At 36.4% G+C, this 21626-nt stretch overlaps 2 protein-coding genes across 5 annotated transcripts in view; one reads left to right on the forward strand and one right to left on the reverse strand.

The window, feature by feature from the left end:
• Positions 1-3014: 3014 nt before the first annotated feature.
• LOC128227504 (ectoine dioxygenase-like) lies at positions 3015-8756 on the forward strand. Its single transcript, XM_052938120.1, has 9 exons — positions 3015-3158; positions 3770-3848; positions 4134-4215; positions 4345-4455; positions 4695-4786; positions 4988-5075; positions 5511-5646; positions 5905-6056; positions 8275-8756. The coding sequence occupies exons 1-9, from the start codon at positions 3149-3151 to the stop codon at positions 8395-8397; spliced, it is 873 nt and encodes a 290-aa protein (XP_052794080.1). The 5' UTR covers positions 3015-3148; the 3' UTR covers positions 8398-8756.
• A 582-nt stretch (positions 8757-9338) lies between these two features.
• LOC128227491 (WD repeat-containing protein 19-like) overlaps positions 9339-21626 on the reverse strand; it is a 31520-nt gene continuing 19232 nt past the window's right edge. For all 4 annotated transcript variants that reach the window (XM_052938097.1, XM_052938096.1, XM_052938095.1 and 1 more), the window contains 19 exons: positions 21359-21396; positions 20960-21057; positions 19823-19884; positions 19483-19593; positions 19010-19248; positions 18452-18527; positions 18132-18214; positions 17761-17901; positions 17160-17249; positions 16344-16468; positions 15637-15746; positions 14850-14993; positions 14165-14261; positions 13803-13927; positions 12741-12822; positions 12363-12465; positions 11644-11815; positions 11416-11492; positions 9339-10014 (listed from right to left, as the gene is read on the reverse strand). In XM_052938097.1, the coding sequence (XP_052794057.1) occupies positions 9900-10014; positions 11416-11492; positions 11644-11815; positions 12363-12465; positions 12741-12822; positions 13803-13927; positions 14165-14261; positions 14850-14993; positions 15637-15746; positions 16344-16468; positions 17160-17249; positions 17761-17901; positions 18132-18214; positions 18452-18527; positions 19010-19248; positions 19483-19593; positions 19823-19884; positions 20960-21057; positions 21359-21396 (2088 nt within the window). In that variant the 3' untranslated portion in view covers positions 9339-9899. The remainder of the gene's footprint in view (positions 10015-11415; positions 11493-11643; positions 11816-12362; positions 12466-12740; positions 12823-13802; positions 13928-14164; positions 14262-14849; positions 14994-15636; positions 15747-16343; positions 16469-17159; positions 17250-17760; positions 17902-18131; positions 18215-18451; positions 18528-19009; positions 19249-19482; positions 19594-19822; positions 19885-20959; positions 21058-21358; positions 21397-21626) is intronic.

Below are 21626 nucleotides of genomic sequence, written 5' to 3' on the forward strand. Positions count from 1 at the left end.
CAACGACCAACCAACGATCCGACAGTCGACTACCTCAACGACCTAGCTGACGACCCAACTGTCGACAAACTTGCCTACGCCTGCGCTTAGGACCAAATCCACGACCGCGCTGATGACCCAGGCGACAATTTCAACGACGTCCGTGACGATGTTTGTGTCGGGGGTTCAGCCGACGACGCCGAGAAACCAGCCGACGACGTTGATCATGGCCGCGCCGACGACCCAACCGTCATCAGCGACAACGTATGTGTCGAGGATTCAGCCGAAGACATCGCCGACGACAGACTAGGACTTCGGGAAAAGTTTGCGTTCAATGTTGGCTCTGGGAATATAGGTTGGATGAAATCATTTACTAATGATCAGGGATGAATTTCTAATGTGGACTCCAATGATATTTTGTTTTTGTGGGAATTTAGGTTTAAAAATACAATGTGATAATATATACAGATACCTGAAAGAGCTAATCCTACACAGGTGACTCGATTTTTAATACAAGAAATCAAAGACGCGGCTGGATAGGTTGAAATGTGAATCTATATTTCAGGGTTTTTTCATCATTCGAATGAAGGTTAACATGAGTTTAAACGACTTTAATAAGTGATTGAAATAAGAGACAACTTAGGGGAATATATTTTTTATGTAAGGGGAATAATGCATATGAGAATTACATACTCGAGTTGTCTGTACTATTACATGCGCTAAGCGCTATTTTAGTACCCTGTGGCTCTTATCATCAATGTGCGTGAATTAGTAACGATTTATTCGATAAAGTGACCTAATCCGGTGTAGATGTACAAAAACAATGTGGTGAAAATGTAAATTAAAGTATAGATCAAGTAGATCTAGCATGTTTTTGAAATCACAAACCTTCAAAACCTATATGGATATGGTAAACCTTAAGTCCATCCGCTGACACCGGTAGCGGGACTAAACTTTTAAAGGGCAACATCTTAGTTAACCTAAAAATAATACGAGGAAGCTCTTTTGTTACTTTGGCATATAAAAAAATGTCCACAGAAGGACAATCAAAATATAAAAAAATGTATGTTTTTAATGTGTGCCATTTTACTTTAAAGTGAGTATTTCTGGTCATTCTGTTGGAAATAATGTTTCAATTCTTGTGTAAATATTAAATATTTATTGAAATATATAAAATTAAAATTGATATAACTTGACTATGATGATCTTCGTTTTTTTTTGCAAATAAATGCACACGTGTTCCACCAACACATGTATGTGTATATATTATATGTCTAGCATTCTATTTAGAATTCTGATAACAAACGTTGTATTAGGTTTGTATGTTGTCTTTGCCCCTTATGTTGTCTTTATTTACAACCTGATGGCGTTGTTACTCCTCAAATGGCTGTTCTTACCCCAATTGCAGTCGATTACACACCTGTTATTGCTGTTAACGCTTCGGCATGGACGTAAGTTACATTTGTTTCTAGGTTTTTACCCCATCCGTCGCCGAAGTTTTGTTTACTCTCCTATCGACGTTTAACCTCACCTGTTGATTATAACGCAACCTTTTTGCTTTGGTTTCAACCAAACCCCTTCTGCGGTTGCTCCCAGTTCTCCGCTGTTACCCACCCCACTGCCGTTGTAATCCATCCCGTCGCCGCTGTATCAAAATATCCATTCCCGTCGCCATTATTAGCAACCCCCCCCACACACACACACATTGCCGTTTTGTACACTCCTTCATTCTTTGGTCCAATTCCCATTCGAATCGCCGGTGAAACATCTTCCATTGCCGTTGATTATTTTCCATTCACCGTTATTAGCTCTCCTTCCCCAATTGTTTTCACTCATGTCCCTGTAATTTTCACTGCCGTCGCCGATTATATCTGCTTCGCCGTCGTTGTTTCAAGTTTCAACTTATTTCCTTCGAGGTATGCTCCCCTCGTCGTTGCTTCGGCTGTCATCGCCATGAACTAATTGTAACCAATAATTTAGTCTCTATTTCGTAATTATTTTAAGTGCGTTCGAATAAACTCCCAATTGTTGCCTACAGCGGACCGTTACATTACAAAACAAAGTAAACGCACGCCACCACGTTATGCAACCTATGTTGAGACTTGTAAGATGATTTGCAAAGTTAAGCAAATATATATGTACTGTGTTGTTTGTGGCGTTGTATTGTTGTTACATGTTTCTGGTTTATGGTTGTTCGTTTTTGTGTTCTATGTCTAAGGCGTTGACCCTGTGCCATTAAACGGGGTTTATGTTTGACTTATCTGTGCTTGTTTCTGATTTGTAAAATTCCATTTTTGCTTCGAAGTTAAGTGTGGCATATCATTAGGAGTGTTGAGACTAATATACTGACAACTGGAACCTTTCAGCACATGTTGGTATTTGCTCAAATATCGTCCTTTAAAGACCACGATTTTCAGTTGTTTTACTAAAGGGTTTCAGCGATTCGTTGACATTGCGTTATTGTTTGATTGACATAATCACGTGATGGTATAAAAGTATTGTTAAAACGCCAGAATAAAGATTTTTTTCATTTAATGCCCTGTCGCCTAGTGGTTAAGGCATCGGTGTTCTTATTTTTTATTGACTTTACCGTCGTGGGTTCGCATCCCACTAAATCCAAATTATTTTTATTACTTTAATCGTTTCATTTCCGCAATTTCAACATCAGAAAGTAAAATAATGATAACATAGGTGTTTTTAGATGCATAACCGGAAAGAAAAACAACATTATTTTGGTCCCAAAACATGAGCGAGTCCCTTTAAATGACATATTGCGATGCTCTGGCTTGCAAGGGTCTGAAATGCAGATACATATGGAAATTATTTATCATACTTGTAACAGGTTTAGATAATTTGAATGCATTATCATGTCGTAAAGTCGGTTAATATATGATAACGGGGTATCTGTCCTTGAGATGTTTAACTTTAATGACGAGGGCTGTTCAATTGTTTCTTTGAAATTCAACGTTATTTGTATTTTTTTTATTACTTTTGCGTCAACCCTTCCTATATTAATCACTCACACACTAAGTAAGGTTACTTGTGTGCAAAAGTTTGGGTTTCACAATATATACTATTTGTTTTCATTTTCGTTCAGAAAAGAAGTTTTTGTGATATAAGAATAATTATACTTTTTCTGCTGCACAATAGAGGACCAACGAGAAGAAAAATGATCGAGGGTATGTAGACTTTGACTTCTTTGGCTTGGAAATGTGTTTAGAAGACTTTAAGAGTAATGTAAAACTGGCACTTTTGATTGTGTTTAGAGGGTTATACTATTAATGTATATTGTAGCATGGCATATATGTTGATTGACAGTAATCATAAGTTCAGTCATTACCCCTAGCCCACCGGCTGAGACAGTTTTGTTTCCAATGCATTAAGACATATTCAATGTTCCCAAAGAAATAGATTAAGTAAACAAATATAGTGTGTTGTTATTGACAGTCGTCACACAAATAGAAAAAGTAAACAAATATAGTGTGTCGTTATTGACAGTCGTCACACAAATAGAAAAAGTAAACAAATATAGTGTGTTGTTATTGACAGTCGTCACACTGCAATAAATTAGCACCAGCGATAGTAAACGATATCGAATTCATTATGGCAGATAAATTGCCTTTTGGAGCACTAATATAAATACATGTTTAAAAGTATATGCACGTTTTGTTGGGATTGTATCGGGAAGTTCCTGTTCCACCGCGAGACCAAAACGACGTGTCGTAGCTATAAAATTTCGAACCATGTAAAAACAACTTATTAATGAATAAACCATTGTATATCTTAATAGACGTTCGATTCGACGGCGAGTTCGAGGTGACGGACGCGCTGAAGAACCAGTACGATAGAGACGGCTTCCTCATCGTCAGGTACAGCTGCCTGTTGGATTTAAAATGCGTTTTCGGAACGTTTTCATTACTTTATAATTATGTTGATTTTAAATCAGCATTGTTATTTTTCTTGTATTTCTTCAATCGCGTGCACTAAATGCGTGCACGTGTTCTCAATGCGACCATTATTCTCAAATGTAAACAGACGCCAGAAATCGGCAAACGAATCGTTCACTGTTCGTTATATTTCATGTTACATATAAAGAGTTCTATTTTGATAACCCTTCGAAAAAAAAACATTTGATCGTCTTTCAATTATTCCAGAAACCTCTTGGATAAGGAAGAAATAGCCCAGTTGTGGAAAATATTTGAGGAACCAGATGGCATTATGAAACACTCGTATGAGGTAATATTGTGATTTTCCTTTTTTGCTGAAATTAAAACCGAAGTTAAACCCTTGAATTAGAAACGAGACAGTACGCATCTAGTATTCACTTATGGAATTGTTCTTTTTATAACTGTCTAATATATTTAGACGTCAGAACCCGATGACAAAAAGATTCTGAGAGTGATGTACCGTCATCCAGGAAATGACGTGAGCGGTATCATTTCACGCTCCGAGAAAATTGTGAACGCCTGCGAAAAGGTACCCATCGACCCTTTTCTTACTTCTGATATTAAACAATGTACAATTTGCATTATCCATTGAATGTTTTACCAAACAGTCGTTGCGGTATTAATGGTACTATACACCGTGAAAAATCGTATGACATATGTGTGACCTATAATTATTAATGAATGAACCATTGTATATCTTAATAGACCTAAATCCATCCATCTTCTACGACAAACCCTTATCCTCTTAAGTGTTCCTTTCTTCACTAGCTACTTGACGGGGAGGTGTACCACTACCATGGGAAATTCATTATGAAGAATCCACGAGAGGGTGGCCAGCACGTTTGGCACCAGGATTACGGGTATTAAGCGATTTCTTTTCTGTCTTAATTTTGTAGTATTTAACCCGCACATTTAAGAAATGGCGACGTTGATATGTCAATGTTGTCATCATCTTATCGTAATCGTCGGCGATAGGGTAAAGTGATACAGCAGACGGGACTACCAAACTTCCATTTTATTTAAATTGTTGTATTTTATTGTTAAATACATTAACATTTTAGATACTGGTATAAGCATAACCTGTTTCCCGACATGATCACAGTATGGATGGCAATGGACAAGACCACTCGGCAGAACAGTTGTCTTCAGGTACCTAAATCTATGAATAATACAATGGAAACTACAGGGACAAGTTTCGTAGCCAAACAATTAATGATAGCCCTGTTTACAGGCACACTGCCAAAGCCAACCAGACATTAAACAATTAAGAGGCTTTATGACCTCCCAAACAATAATGCATTCAAAACACAGTCATACCACATGTGAATCGAAATATAATGAATATTATTAAGTATGCATAGGGAAATGTTGGGGCTACCACCTGGGATCGGTCATTGAATCAGGGGCTCACTTAAATCACATATGCTATAGGACTTGTCAGATGTCCTCTTGTTTACGTATTTCTTGGCAGTCTATTCTTAGAATGATAAAACAATGTCAATTAGCTTAATATGCTTGTTATGTACTTTACAAGGTTATACACTGTACCCTTATTCTGATTTATAAGTTGTTTCGCACACTTAGCTGCTGAAGGGTTCCCACAAGTGCGGGCGTATCAACCACGTCCCTGGGGACGCAACCCTTCAGACAGGGGCGGACCTGGAACGAGTGGAGGCCCTAAAACCCAAATGTCCGCATCTGTATGCCGAGATGGAACCAGGCGAGTAATTTCCGAGATGTTTGGCACTTATTAACGTTGCTATTTCCTGTATATGATAACATGTAATTGTTATCCTTCATATTATAATCATGTATTATTATTGTTTTCTTAACTTGTATGAAATTCTATGACGATATTGTTTGGTTTAAAATTCCCTTTTTAGTGTCTTGAGTATATTTTCATGAACCGATAACCATATTCGTCTGTTTTATAATAAACTGGAGTATCAAAATTATAAATTCGAATGACATATTTCAGGCGATGTGTTGTTCCAGCACTGTAATCTGCTGCACACAAGCGAGCCAAATAATAGCGATATGAGGCGCTGGGCGTTCGTGGCTTGCTACAACAAGGCGTCCAATGACTCCTTCCTGCCACACCACCATGCAAACTACGTTCCCATTGAAAAGGTAGGCCTTATTTTTTGTGGTATAGAGGTGCAGAGGCAAAGGTATCATTAGGCCCATAACGTTCCGCTTCCGGTACAAAAAAACATTTTGCCCTGCGTCTTCCCAATTCCGAAAGTAAACGTTCTCAGAAGGTGCCCGAACCTGAAAGCTTGTGGTGTTTGTTTTTTGTAGCTTGCTTAAACCAGGTTTCCCGTGAATTCTTGCCTCATCACCAAACTACCTACGTCCCAATTGAGAAGCTTAATACTGTTATTTTTGTTGAAGAATTGTTCAGAGCCGATTCCTTCCAGTGCGCCCGTATAACGTATGTAAGTATTATTTGGAGAGGTCCAATTGTTCATAGCCTTATATAATTTGAGAACGTATGTGTTTTTTGTTCGGGAACTTATAGCGATATGCGGCGCCATGAGGCCTACGTGAGTCATGTGATTTGCTACATAAGGCACCCTATGGTAATAATTGCCAGGTTATGCCCACGTTGAGTAGTTGAATTTGAGTAGTTGGTGGATTAACAATTTAAAGGTCAAGAGTCCCATTGTGTATATCATCTGCTACAATACTGTCAACTTTTCTACAATATGATAATTAAAATTGTATCAACGTTTTATCCAAGGCTTAAACGATATGCAACACAGCATGCGTGCCTTTTTAAATGCGCCTGTCCCATCACGACGCGAACTAGGAATAAGAATTGAATTGTGGGATAGTTCAGAGCCTTAGGAGGTCACTTAAGAGCCGTCGCGTAATTCGCCCGCTGGTTGAACAAGTCGATCAACTTCTCTTCTACCTGATACATTCCAAGTTTAAGTGTTAAGGTTTTCCTTATGACATATGTAGTCAAATGTTTGTAATATACCCTGAAAATCCACAGATGAATTAAAAGGTCACCTTTCTTAAGCAGCCAGTGTGGCCCTTTCCCTTAGGTGACTGATTAAAACAGGTTCGAACGTCCTTCTCTTCTTCATTCGGACGTAGCAGGCATGGTGTGGCCATTGGAAGGCAGCAATGACACCGTGTCGCGTATCGTGTTTAGGCTCCCAATAAAGAACATGTATTATTGTTTGGTCGAATTGTTGAGTGACAAACACAGCTGATAGTATACCTAGGGTTTTAAACTATTGGAGAGGTATAATGTATTACTATTTTTGTAGTCAGCTTATATCTCTGCTGATAGTTTGGCCGTTGAAGGTGGTAAAATGCACCTTTAAATTGACGCGTGCTGCTTGCATCTTGCCGACGTGTGACCGTCGCACCCTTGTGTACTTCGTTTGATACAATGGGTGTAATGATGGGAGTGGGTGATTCGTGGGTATCAGACTTAGCTTTAATATTCTCACAAATAGTCCAAAATGTGGTTGGTTCTAAAGTCGCTGCTTTATCTATATATAACCATTTACTTCGATACACAAACTAATTGCAATGATAACAGTGATAAGTGGCAAGTACAACGTGTATATCTCCTCGCTTCAGGTTCAGACGAAAGTCAACACTATCAATAAATAACACGTACTGGTAGCACGTTCGTGCTTTCAAGTGCGGTATATATTTCTATGAATTTGTTCATTTGAATGTTTTAATAATTGACCCAGAAAATGCATTTCGTTCTATAAAAGGAAGCATTACACATTTAGACCATGCATTTTTAAGACAATTACTGGACATGGTACTCACCACGCCAGAACCGAAGCAATTCTAGATGAGGCATCTGTTTTAAATGTCACGTACGTACAAGACCTCCTCGTTCCTCAGAAAAAAAGATCTACGTGTGTGACTATTAATATAAAGTTACGGTGGATGATGGCCAAAACGTTCAAAGTGACGTTAGCGAACTTTAAGCACGTAGAAACCGTACACGTTCAGTCCCAGCGAATGACCCCGAGGAGAAACATATACATCTCATGCTATATTGAAACATCTGATTTTGAAGCTACAGGTGCGGTACGGAGGCAGAATTTTGACTGGGTTAAGACACATTTGGCCGAGTTAGCAAAATCAATTTACTTGTACCATTGGAATGACTTGAGTTCGATGTATAGTAACGTTCTGTGACTGTCATAAGCTGAACATTAAAAATTAAGGGCTATCACAGAAAGAAATAATAATAATGTATTGCTTATGGTACGACGATGGGGGCGCAGCCGAAACAGTGGACGAGTTAATTTTGCTTCCTTAAATCAAGTATATGGTGAATTGTAATTGTGAGTTTTCTTGTTTTTAGGTGACCAACTCCGCAATAAAGGACTGTCGGAACTACACAGACTTTAGCGGGAAAGATTTCACCGACCCGATCAAGAAAGAGGAAGACCGAATGCATTTCCCGCCAACGGAAGTCAAAGGTTAAATCCGTGCGTCTGCATAAAATGACAGAGAAATATTAAAATTATTCACTGGATTTATTTGATAACTTGTGAAGTGTTTGAATTTCATTTTTTAATGTAATATACTACGTTTTGAAGCACACGTTTGAAAAATGCAGTCTTTTTATGACTAAATCAGGTGTGCCATCAAGGATTGTTAAAACACTAGCTAAGCAATTAAGACACTTTAAATAATTCATGTGCATCAATACATGTGTTTGTTTGTATTATTCAAACTTTTCACGTCGATTGTAAATATCTATCACTTTCGTTTGCTGCATCATGTAACGAGAAGCATGCATAATTTATAACTTTGTATTTTAATAAATAATATTGAGAGGACGTTGTGCTGCTGACCCATTCGCTCACTTCTTTGTTACGTGCATTTCCCTTCAGTATAAAATAAAACTGTTAAAATAATAAGGCAACAGCTTACATTTGTATGATCAAATCAGATAAATAGTATGAATCTTGATTGTTAAATCATATCAGGTGAAGATAGCAGGTAAAAAGATATCGCATCTCATTTAGGGTGACAGCGTATACAGCAACCCGTGTAGATTGTTGACGGAGCGTCTTAATGGTTATGATTAGATGCGTTCTTGATGAACATGTAGTGTATAAAACGTAATCATTTCAAATAACTGCATATATGTATAGTACTAAAATTAGTTAATCCTGCCACATGCATACAACTCGATCAAATAATAAGGTGCCGTGTAAATTTTAATTTGATATTAGGATAGTTGACCACGTGATGTTTATCTACAGCCAGTTGTCATGTGACCGCAAAAGCCCCAACAGTGCTCCAGCATCTTATCACTAGTCCGCCAACAACCGACCTCAACAATCACTCGCTCAAAAAGAACCATCACTTTGCAAGATAATGACACTGGCAAAGAAAACCGATAATGTACACGCAAACGACTATCACAAACTTTATTCTTAAATATCAATAGAATGTAAAATATAGAATCCACATAATGGAATGTAAGGACGGAAACAAGATGCACATTTAAATATTCATAAACTTCATAAGTAACTCAATACATATAAGTATAATAAATCTCATTTCAGCAATCATCAATATATTAACTGAGAGTTGATATAATGATGTGGAGAATCATCACATTATTTAGAGATAAAGCAAGAGTTGAGAAATAAATACAATAACAGATTTGGTTCATACATAAACCTTCACTCAAACAATACAGTTATACATGTATGTAGTGTAAGACATTCATCTTTTTAACTGGTCTTACAAAGTATTGTCTGTATTTTGAAAACAAAGGTCAAACTCATTGTGAAGGCTTGAGAACTATTAGCACTATTGCAATGTGATCACAGTCAATCAGAAATAAGTTAGAGCACTGCTTCTACTATAGGCTAATAGCAATTTTGTTTCAAGGTCCTCTTTAAGTCTTATTTTCTTCTCATAGCCCGTGGTCTGACGCCACCCCAGATTTATTATCGTCTACCCCTGCAGTTATTCTGTCCCCTCCTCTGGACTGAGGTAGCGATGACTGTCGGACACCTTCTGTAGGTTCTGTTTGATCACCTTCTCAGAACACATCGGGCAATTCTCTTCTGTCTCCATTAGCCTGAATAACAATAGCTACATTATAGTACATGCAACTGTCAACATAACAGGATGGAGGGACCTAACAAGGGGACCCCCAAGCTCCTGTTAACATAACAGGATGGAGGGACCTAACAAGGGGACCCCCAAGCTCCTGTTAACATAACAGGATGGAGGGACCTAACAATGGAACCCCCCAAGCTCCTGTTAACATAACAGGATGGAGGAACCTAACAAGGGGACCCCCAAGCTCCTGTTAACATAACAGGATGGAGGAACCTAACAAGGGGACCTCCAAGCTCCTGTTAACATAACAGGATGGAGGAACCTAACAAGGGGACCTCCAAGCTCCTGTTAACATAACAGGATGGAGGGACCTAACAAGGGGACCCCCAAGCTCCTGTTAACATAACAGGATGGAGGAACCTAACAAGGGGACCCCCAAGCTCCTGTTAACATAACAGGATGGAGGAACCTAACAAGGGAACCCCCAAGCTCCTGTTAACATAACAGGATGGAGGAACCTAACAAGGGAACCCCCAAGCTCCTGTTAATGTAACAGTATGTGAAGGGGGATAACTCAAGTAAGAGTAAGTATAACTATTTGAGTAAGAGTGATTGGCCTTGCTACACATTTAAATGATTTGTTTTGGAAATGTGTGTTCTAAATTATACAAGTACATGTGCTTCAAGTGCTTCTTCAGTGATGCCAAAGCCCCAATTTCTCGAGCCATTTTAAGTCCCTTATAACAGGTTTAAGCTAAGCATCACCATTGTTTAGATAATTTGTGTGATATGAAGAATCAAGGGAACTCCCCAAGCTCCTGTTAACATAACAGGATGTAAAGAGGGATAACTCAAGTAAGAGTAAGTATAACTATTTGAGTAAGAGTGATTGGCCTTGCTACACATTTAAATGATTTGTTTTGGAAACGTGTGTTCTAAATTATACAAGTACATGTGCTTCAAGTGCTTCTTCAGTGATGCCAAAGCCCCAATTTCTCGAGCCATTTTAAGTCCCTTATAACAGGTTTAAGCTAAGCATCACCATTGTTTAGATAATTTGTGTGATATGAAGAATCAAGTTTTTGGACTTTAAAAGGAAATTATTTTTAAGACAAGCACAATAAACTATTTTATATTAAGTAAAAGTAATGAAATAAGCTTCTTAAGTCAGTTATGCTTAAGAACATTTGAACAATTAGGGTTGGATGTTTAAGTATTGTTCTAACTCTGCCAATGACACCAAGACTGAGACAATACCTATATTTTTAGCCAATATCAACTGACGAGAAAAAAAGCATATAGTAGAATGGAAGCCTAATTTGACTGCGTTCTAATTGTAAATATATTTATGTTAAGATGTATCTGCCGAACATGTGTTGTTGAATTCATAAGTGAAGAAAACACATAGATATCTTACTTGATAAATTCTGAAAATATAGCAGGAAAATCACAGCTAGGACAGGCAGTCATGTCATCCTTCACAAGATGTCGACCCTGGAAATAAACAATTTAAGGTCAGCTACCTTGTGATCAAAAGTTTCTTTGGAGTTCAATATTTTGAAAATAATAACAATTAGTCTCACATAGAAAAACAAAGGCTAAACATTAAACAGTCAAAACTTCCATGAATCGTTCCTTAACGTACAGTGATGGTGCAGTACGGGATGTTCCCCTTGCACTCGGGACACAGCAGTTCCGTCTCGGGCAGCTGGAACCCGCAGTATGGACACGGAGACAATGGCTCTTCCTCCTCGGTCTTGTCCGGTTTCCGCACGATCATCTCTATCTTCTTTTTGTACTTCAGGTCTATCTGGTTCCTGGGACGTTGATGAGCAGTAACACAATTATTGAAATATCCCTTAAAGCCATATGAAGATAAAACCAGCAGGAAAAATGAGACCACTTTCAATACATATCTTAGTTATAAAGTAAAATTATCTAAGGCTTAAATTAATCTTATTGTCATATATTCTAAACTTACCCTATCATTCAATAAAAAAACAAGCTTAAGGACACCAAAACATTGTAACATTCCAACAAGATTTTTGAAGCTATGACTAAGCTCTTATATTGAAACAGACCCCAGAACATAAATCTACTTTAATAATCTCTAGATAACTTTTAATTAGGTTTCATTTTCATTAACAAAACATCCTACGCTTAAGATCTATTTATTTCAAATTAAAGGTAACCACATTAACAATGATTGCTATTGTGAGAATGTGAGTATCATTTTATAAAAATAATTAAGACACTAATTGGAGCAACAGCAATGCCTGATCATCATTTCGAAAATACCTAAAATTTTCTTAAAGAAACTGTCTGCATTGTATGAAAAACATGGTTGGTTGTGTTATGACGTACCTGTACTCCGGTCTCATCAACATTGCAGCATAGCTAAAGGAGGAGTTTTTCAGGCCCGCTCTGTGGCACTCTATCACAGTGGAGGTCAGAATGGGAACTATGTCTGAAATCAGAGAAATACCCAGTGTCAGATAATTATTACAGATTCTTATTTAAACTTTATTAATCTTAAGTTGAAACTTACTATACAAAGTTGAAACTTTACCCTTTATTTTGAATTTACTTGCCTGTTCAAAATACTCAAGTACATATTATGCTTTTCGCATTGAATAACATTGAATGGTTCATACGTTTTAGGTTTACTTATAAACCTTGTATGGGGTTTTGAAAAGCCAATGACCATTTGGAACAAGTATTATACATAAAAATTTGACTTACGTGATGGGAATTTACTGATGTTATTTGCTACTCGTATTAACATTCTGGCTCCCTTCAAATGATCACTTCTCTTCACATGAATCTGTAAATACAACAGGATTTGAAAAGTACATACATGTGTACTAAGAAAGGAATATTCTACATAAGCAAAGTTATCCTTCAACATGAAACCTCTAAATTCTAAACAACATAAAAAAACAACAACAAGCAATTCAAATTTGCAAGTAATTATACATTAATTCGTCATTTTGTGTAAAGTATGCTTCCAAAGCAATGCCGTCTTTTATCTGAATGGACATATTCATCAGTTATGTTAGGGCAAATATGTGTTTACTGAACATATATTATCACGAAGAAGTTACGGGTTCCACCTCTAAGAATTTTTTTTTTTTTACATCGTTTTTGGTAAATCAAATAATGATTTTGTAAGAAAAATTCTTATGATGCTTTAATTGTATTTCGACCACCCTTGAAAAACACCTAATGGTACTATGTTTAACAAAATTATTCTTTAAAATTGATGTTGGGAATTGTACCAAAGTTTGTAATTAATTATGGTTTGAAACACTGATGATGATCATTAATAATCAAAGATTTTCATACAAGAATGAACATTTGATTTGCCTTTTGACTCATTACTTTATAACTAATATTTCATGTGCATTTTCTGACTTGTCTGTAATTTTTACTCATGTAGACTAATACTTGATTATGAATAACATTAAATTATTAAACAATTATCTAAGAGCGTGTATCAATTTCGAAAGAAGAAATGGGACAAAAATGGTCCATAATTGGCCTTAAGGATCGATTTTCAATAATTGATTAAGGCCAAATTAATGTCAATACTTGCCCATGATAATTTTTTTGGTCAATTTTCAATTATAATTGATCATCGGAACAACACTTATTATTAAAGTTGTCCAAGGTTATCATGCCTATTGGTTTGTCAAAGGTTATCCTGTGACATGTAAATCTCATATATATATATTATAATGAATATTCATATCAGGGTGGTTTGACCTAATGTCTATTCTCGACCACTTTGCCCGAAGGTATTACCTTGACGAGTATGTAGCTGTGTAAAATCATGAGGTTTGTTGCCATCTCTGTGGGTATCTTGATCTTCTGTTGCTTCAACTCCTGATACATGCTGAACAGGACGTCATGGGCATTCCGGTAGTTACCTGTAGGGTACAAGGCTATCATTCAGTCATAGAGCTCAAATAAAGATATACAAAAAGAAGAGACAAGCCAGTTATAAGTTATACAGAATGAACAATATTGAAGGTTATATTTGGCATTATTTCTACTCATGTAATAATCATACATAATAATATATATATGTATGACTTTATAGCAAAAATAAGCAAAGATTTCCTGAATATTTGATACCCTTAAATGCCTATAATGAAAACCCCTACCAGCACTTTGTTCCTCTCTGGCTATAATAATGGCTGTTCTGCCTGCCTCCCGGAACTGCTTCAAGGCCATATACAATCGGAATAGGTACTTTGCATCCTGGTAATAGATTTGTTGTTAGAGGTGTTGTAATTGTTATAGAACTGAGATTTGTGTCTACTTGGTGCAGTAAAAGATGAGACTAAAGAACCGGGTATCATGGTTTAGTCCATCATTGGCAACCCTGTACCTTATTTTGTTTACACTACATTAATACCGATGGAAAATTGACTGACACAATCTCAGATTCATGAATAATAATAAGGAAGGGGAGAAAACTCTTCTTTCAATGAAATCACATGTTACAATTTAATACCCTTCAACTCAATTCAAGATTTACCATGACTTCATACAGGGTTTTTGTTACTCAAAGAAAAGAACACACAACATAATTTCATTGGCTTAGATTGACAAGGAGAACCCATTTAGCATCAACAACACTGCCATAATGATTATTCATGACTTTGAGGTATTATCAGGCAAATTATCTCTGAATACTTAATGAAACTGAGCCCAATGTACCATGGCAATGGGGTGTCATTACTACAACAGTTTTTGCCAAGGTGCTTTTTATATAGATATTAATCTTAAATTTATTCCCTTTTTATTGATTATGCAATTTGCTTGTAAAAAAAGCCCTAAACTTACCTTAGGCACTCCATCAGTATCTCCCATAAGGAAGTTAACAAGCTCATGCGTGAGTTGGTCATCATTTGCCCGGCCCACTGTTTCAATGGCCAACTCGATAGCCTGGCTGTTCTCACCATCACATCGCAAGAAGTGTTTCATTGCCTGTTTAATTTTCATTTTCATTTCATTAGACTGAATAAGTGACTGTGTTTATATTTGAAAATGTATGACAAAATGTCAGCATTCAGCAGAGTTTTGTATTTCTTTACTTAAATAATGCTTGAATAATCCAAAATTGAAATCTTGCTATGTTGTTCAAAACTCTTGTAAGACTCCATAATTTTTATTGTTAAATCCTTTACAAGAGTTTTGAACAATCAGACCTATGTATGACATACATAGTAACTATACATGTACGTCTATATCATAGATTTAGATTTAAAACTTACATTATCAACACTTGCATCAAACCCATTAAATTCCTAAACTAAGTTCAAGTTCAAAGTTTATTGAAAAAGGCCTCCGGTCTGTAAACAAACACATATAACACATACATAAACACATATATCCAATGCATTTCATAGAAAATAATTTTTATGACAGTGAGTGACACACACACATGTATATCAAAGTAATAAAATTACAAGTACAATAATTTTAAATAAAGACTTTCATAACAAATTCTAATCCTTTAGTAAACATCAACATAGACCTATTATTTGTTTTCATATCTTGTACTTTTCTCCACATGTGGTTTATTGTAAGGCATATATTTATAACAAAGAAGCATGTCTGTACCACTTACCCTGTTATATTGTCCACTAAGAAGGAAGAACTTGCCGGAGAGGAAGTGGTTCTTCTCATTCTCAAAGAACAGGGCAATACTCTGGTAGTCCTCCGGAGTGGCATCAGCTCCTGAACGCAAATGGAGCATCATATACGTAAACATGGATTTAACAGACAGGGGCAGTTTGATTTTTAATCAATTATTAATGAATAAATAATATGTTTTTGAAACAAATAGTTAAGCTGGAACAGTAACACGAGGTTTAACTCAATAATTAAATAAGAATCTTACTTAGATTTCAGACACTCGCTAGTAAAATTAAAATTCCAGATTTTACAATTTTTTGTTGTAGGCTTGATGATAAGATTGCTCAAATATTAATGTTGTTTAGCTATGCAAATTACAATCAGCTAGATTAGTAAACAACTCATACCCATTTTCAGCTTCATGTTTACAATTTATACTTCTTACATCATTTTTGGAAGAAGACAGGGGTTTAAAATTACATAAATAATAGGCCAATGCTATGAAGTAATTATATGCTAAAGATAACTGCTGCAGCCAGAATGATGCCAATGACATTGGCACTAACAAAACCAATACTGTCATTTTGCAGTTAGTATACAGTTATTTCAAGATCATTTGGTAGTAGGTTTTATTGGAATCTGTATGTCTGGCCAATTGACCGTTCCCATAGCAATAAGTCTGTTAAACATGATGCTCACCAATGATGTCGGCGTAAATCTCCATCTTGTTATGCTGCTGTGCCAGCTGGAATGCCTCATCATTACACTTGGACATGACCAGGAACTGAATGGCTGAACCATAATCATTCAACTTCTGGAAAAATCTGCAACCAAAAGAAGAGGAAAAAGTCATACAAAATGAGTTTCATTTCATTCATATTTATACAAAGCTTGAGGATTATATCTCTTTATTACAGTAAGCTACAGTTATAAATGTACTCAGCCATTGAGGATTATATCTCTTTATTACAGTAAGCTACAGGTATAAATGTACTCAGCCATTGAGGATTATATCTCTTTATTACAGTAAGCTACAGGTATAAATGTACTCAGCCATTGAGGATTATATCTCTTTATTACAGTAAGCTACAGGTATAAATGTACTCAGCCATTGAGGATTATATCTCTTTATTACAGTAAGCTACAGGTATAAATGTACTTGGCTTAATGATCATTTGACATAATGCTATCTTGAAACTCTTGATTAGCATCGCTATATTATGACCTGATGATGGCAATCTTGACTACTTATACCCATTATTATCAGAATGTTTAGACTCAAGTATACTTCAATGTTTTAAAACAAAACAATGAGTATATTTTCTCTGGCAACATTTATACTAAGTTTGAATGTTTTAATTTTTTTTTTAGTTTTTGCATGCTGATACTGATGACAATTACTTCAAGTTTATCATGTTAAAAATGTACCAACATTATCACTTTAACATAATGATAGGTGAATGCAAGACAAAATCTTAAATATTAACACTAGAAGATTTGTGTAATGTGGCTTACTTGGCAACCATCTTAGCACCCTCGACAGACTGCACATCTCTCACTATCTTCACAGCCTCCTCTGGGTTCTGTAGAAACTCCAGGTTGATCCTGAATAGAGGAAATCACCATAGTAGGACATTAATTTGTTGGACCACAACACATAAATGTGTATAAACTACATCACAATGTGATGGTATTGCTCTTTTTAATAAAACTGAGAATAGTTGTCTTAAAATTTTATTACCCAGAAAATTTATTAAAACAAATATTTCATCACCTTCCAGATGTCATTCTACAAAGCAATAAAGGAACATGTACATTGCTATATAAGCCTTTACTGACCATTGTCTATGTACGGTGAATATTAACACAATTTCTCCGTCACCTAGGCATACTAGATGAATTACTATAAATATTGAGGTTATGGATCAAATTAAATAAACCTGAAACTAGTTCATTATTAGCAGATGACATAATTCCAGTCCTTGGTCGACCAACCTGTAAGCCTCTACTGCCTCCTTGTAATGAACATACACATTTCTTGGCCTTTTCATATTGGATGTGAGTTTTGGGGATGTTATCCAATACAATTGGCAGCACCTAACAAAGATAAACATACCTGATGACATTATCCCAGTCCTTGGCACACCTGTAAGCCTCTGCTGCCTCCTTGTATCGACCATCGGCCTCCTTGGCTTTAGCATACTGGATGTGAATTTTGGGGGATGTGATATGATTCAACAACTCTCCAACCTTCGCCCTAAAAACACAACACAAAACATTCTTATAGTATCAATTACTAAAGGTATTTCCATTTAATAATGATATTTCATTTTTTTTAATGTTTATATATTTTCAATCTAAGCTCTACATTCAAACCCAAATCAGAAGGATAGTGAAGATATCCACCCTTGGATTCAGATCTTAAGAGCAATGTGCTGTTCCACATACTAGTATAAAAAGACTGAACTTGAGCTGAAAGTTACCCACCAGTTTTTGCTCCTGATGTAGACAGAGGCTGCCTTGTCATAGAATCCACCCTGTTCATACAGTAAGGCTGCTTCTTGCCATTGCTGCATAGTAAAAAAAATCAAAATCTAAGTAAAAGCTTGCATCTGCTTCCTTGATAGAACATTACTAATGCATAATTTGTGAGGCAACGAGAAAGTACAAATGATGGAACTCAAATCCTCGACCTCTTTGGGGTTTGACATACACCTATACCACTAAACAAACTAATTACTCTCCCTTCTGCTTTTAATCACAGACGATCAAGTATTAAACTTTAAAACCCATTGAGTCATACTAACCTTCATGCTCTCCAGAATGGTTGCACACTCCTTCTTCAGGACACGACTGGGCATCTTGCTGGCCATACCAACACCCCTTGAAAACAGTCAAATATTAAGTCAGGTACAATATTGGGAAACAGTTTACCCTTGAGGCATATTTGCCCTCCTGAGTTTATTAAGTGTAAACTCTTTTTTCTTTTAAAACGCTTGTGAAACAAGTCACTACAAGATTATATTAATCACTCTCATTTGTACAATCCTACTAGTTCGGCTTGATGATCACAAACCAAACTCACATACAACAAAATCAAAATTTGGGACGCAATTGTGAGATTGGGTATAGATATTCTAGACCTACAACAAAATATTTCATTCCCAAATGAATGCAAATATGGTGAGATTGGTACAACATAAATAAAACTCAAAACTTAAACCCTTTACCATATCCGCAAATGCATGTATCGATTGTAACAGTGAGATAAATTACACAAACTAGTATTTAAACTAACATACCAAGTTTAAGCACCCTTATCACACCACAATTATGGATTGCACAAACTAATATAAGGCACAGACCTCCTGATATCCCCCATACGTATGGACATCCTGGCAACCCCGGCCGCACACACTTCATCATGGTCCCTATCCTGCTCCTGTCTTGTGATACCCTTCTCGTAATGGGAGAGGGCCGTCATGTAGTCGCCTGTAAACTCAAGTTGCTGGGCATACTCCTTGCTGATGTAGGGGATCTGGTCTGGGGCAAGGGCCTTGGCCAGCTGTAGTGCACTGTCCCAGTGGAGTAAGTCACGTCGCATCTGTGGCACAGAAAGAAAAAATACATATAGGTTGATATTACATTTATTTATATGTTGCATACCAGTACATTGGATATATTTATTCACATTTAATTAAGTTTTCATTTAAAGAACAAGTAATTTGAGAACAAAGACATATTTACAACTGTATTTGTTTGCCATTAAATACACTTCTAAAAAGTTTGAATAGTAACAGTATGTTTCATATAGACAGCCTTTTGCTATTCTATGTACTTCAAGTGCTGCGAGTGGTTTGCTGGAGGCTAGGAAGAGGTCCTGGGCTAGGTTAAACTCCCCAAGGTACATGCCAATGTAGCCAGATAGCTGGTTCCGATCCTCAAGGTGCTGAAACATTCCCAAGATTTATGATTTACAAATTGGATAATAATTTGAATCTGGTTTAATTTTTCCTCAACGCCAACAATCAAATAATCAAGTGATGTCAATAGCACGTTTTTGTTTTTCAACACATAGATTCTGCATATAACTTTAATGGTGTACCTGAACACTCTTAAGCAGCTTAAATTTTAAAACTAAGATATCTTATTGAGGTGGAGCCCAGATGTGCACTCACCCTGATTTGCATGAGTGAAGTCACAAGTCCCACATCTCCCTGTTCCCTGAACACTCGGATAGCTGAAATCCCACGTACACAGTGCAATAAATGGTCATCAAACAGAATAAGAAATTATTCAAGTGCTTACTTAAGATATAATGTTAAGGTGAGTAGATGACTTTTGTTTGTAAGAGGCTAGTAAGTATTGTAGTATTCCCTGCTGAGGATGAAGCAGATTTTGAGTTATTGCAATGAGGTGACAATGTATTATCAATCTAAGATTAGGAAATGCAATGCAATGAAACAGTCACACACAGTGTTACAGTAAAACTGCGGTTGTTCGAACAGGCGATCGTTCGAGAACCGGCAGTCCCTGGTCCCAAACATTTTTTCTTCTATTTTCATATAAAATATACTGACGCTGCATCTAAACCTTAATAAGTCGAGGTGTCAAGCACTATTGCCGGTCCCAAAAACACAAATCATGCACAAAACCTTATGGCTCCCTCGAGGTCATAATTTCACAGTTTATCCCGAACGCGTGTAAACAAACAATCGCTAGGTGTTTTCACAAATTGTAAAATAGCAATGGTAGTTAAAAAGAAATTTGATAAGGTGTGAAAAACCGTTTATCATTGTTTACGCATGACCGATGATATTTGATAAGGGCATTTGAGAAGATAATAATGAGTTTCAACAGTTACTAATGCTATAAAATGTACTGTCATAATTAAATGTTGCTTGTTTAGAAAATGTGCTTTTCGTAAAAATAAACATTACTATTTAAATTGTTTGTTTTTTTCTTTTACATTTAGAATAAGACAGCCTTTCACCCTTTGAACATATAAGCGATTTCCACAACGCAACACATAATTGGTGTCGTAATAAACAGTCGGTTTGACGACTTCAAACTTAAAACCCGCTGAAAGATATTTCACAACTAAGTGGAAAATTGAAACTCGGGTCGTTCGAAACATCGGTTTCCTCGAGCTTTCAGCACGGAACCCGGCGTCCTCGAGCGATCGCAGTTTTACTGTATTATTAAATCTGGTATCATGGTACTTTGAGGGCAGCTCATCCCAGTTACATGCAATATTTCAAAATAATTTACTTCTAACTTTCTAACTACATGCAATACAAAGTCATACGCCTTACCAAACTCAACATCCAGGCTTTTTAGGGCAGCATATCCCAGTTTTGTCCAGGATTCCTTTGTGTTCATCTGGGTACAGAAGATCCAACCGTCCTTCCATCTAACGTAACAAAATAATGCTATGGAGTAAACTCTTAAATGAGTTAAAGAATGATATCAAATTTGATGCATTGAATAAAACAGTCAATACAAGTCATACCCAAGATGTCTCATTAAAGCACCTCCTAATGGGTTTTGGTTGCTTTTAAACATGACCAAAACAGAGATTACCTAATGCTGATGCATCAATATAAAAATTATCATGTGCTGAGAAAATCATGATCATTGATTTTGAAAAGATTCTTTCAAGTGTTCTGCTCCGGACATTAAAAGTTTAGAGAAAGAACACAGTATACAAGTACCTTTTCAAAGCAACAGTCTGGTCAAGACATTCACTCAACTGAAAGAAAATTGTAAGCAAATTGTTACTTTGTAATTGTTTCATTTGTGACTGATGAAAATCAACCAGGACTAAAATATCTATCTAAATAAGCTGGGCTATTCTAACTATCCCTGAATGTTTAGGCTAACTTTGATATCAATTTTCAGGACATTTTAACATTCTGCAGCAGGGGCAACAATTCAGCTAATTCCAAATTTGATAGTTTCTATATGGATGTTCATCTTCCA

This window comes from Mya arenaria, chromosome 3, assembly GCF_026914265.1.
Source record: "Mya arenaria isolate MELC-2E11 chromosome 3, ASM2691426v1".
Lineage (NCBI taxonomy): Eukaryota > Metazoa > Mollusca > Bivalvia > Myida > Myidae > Mya > Mya arenaria.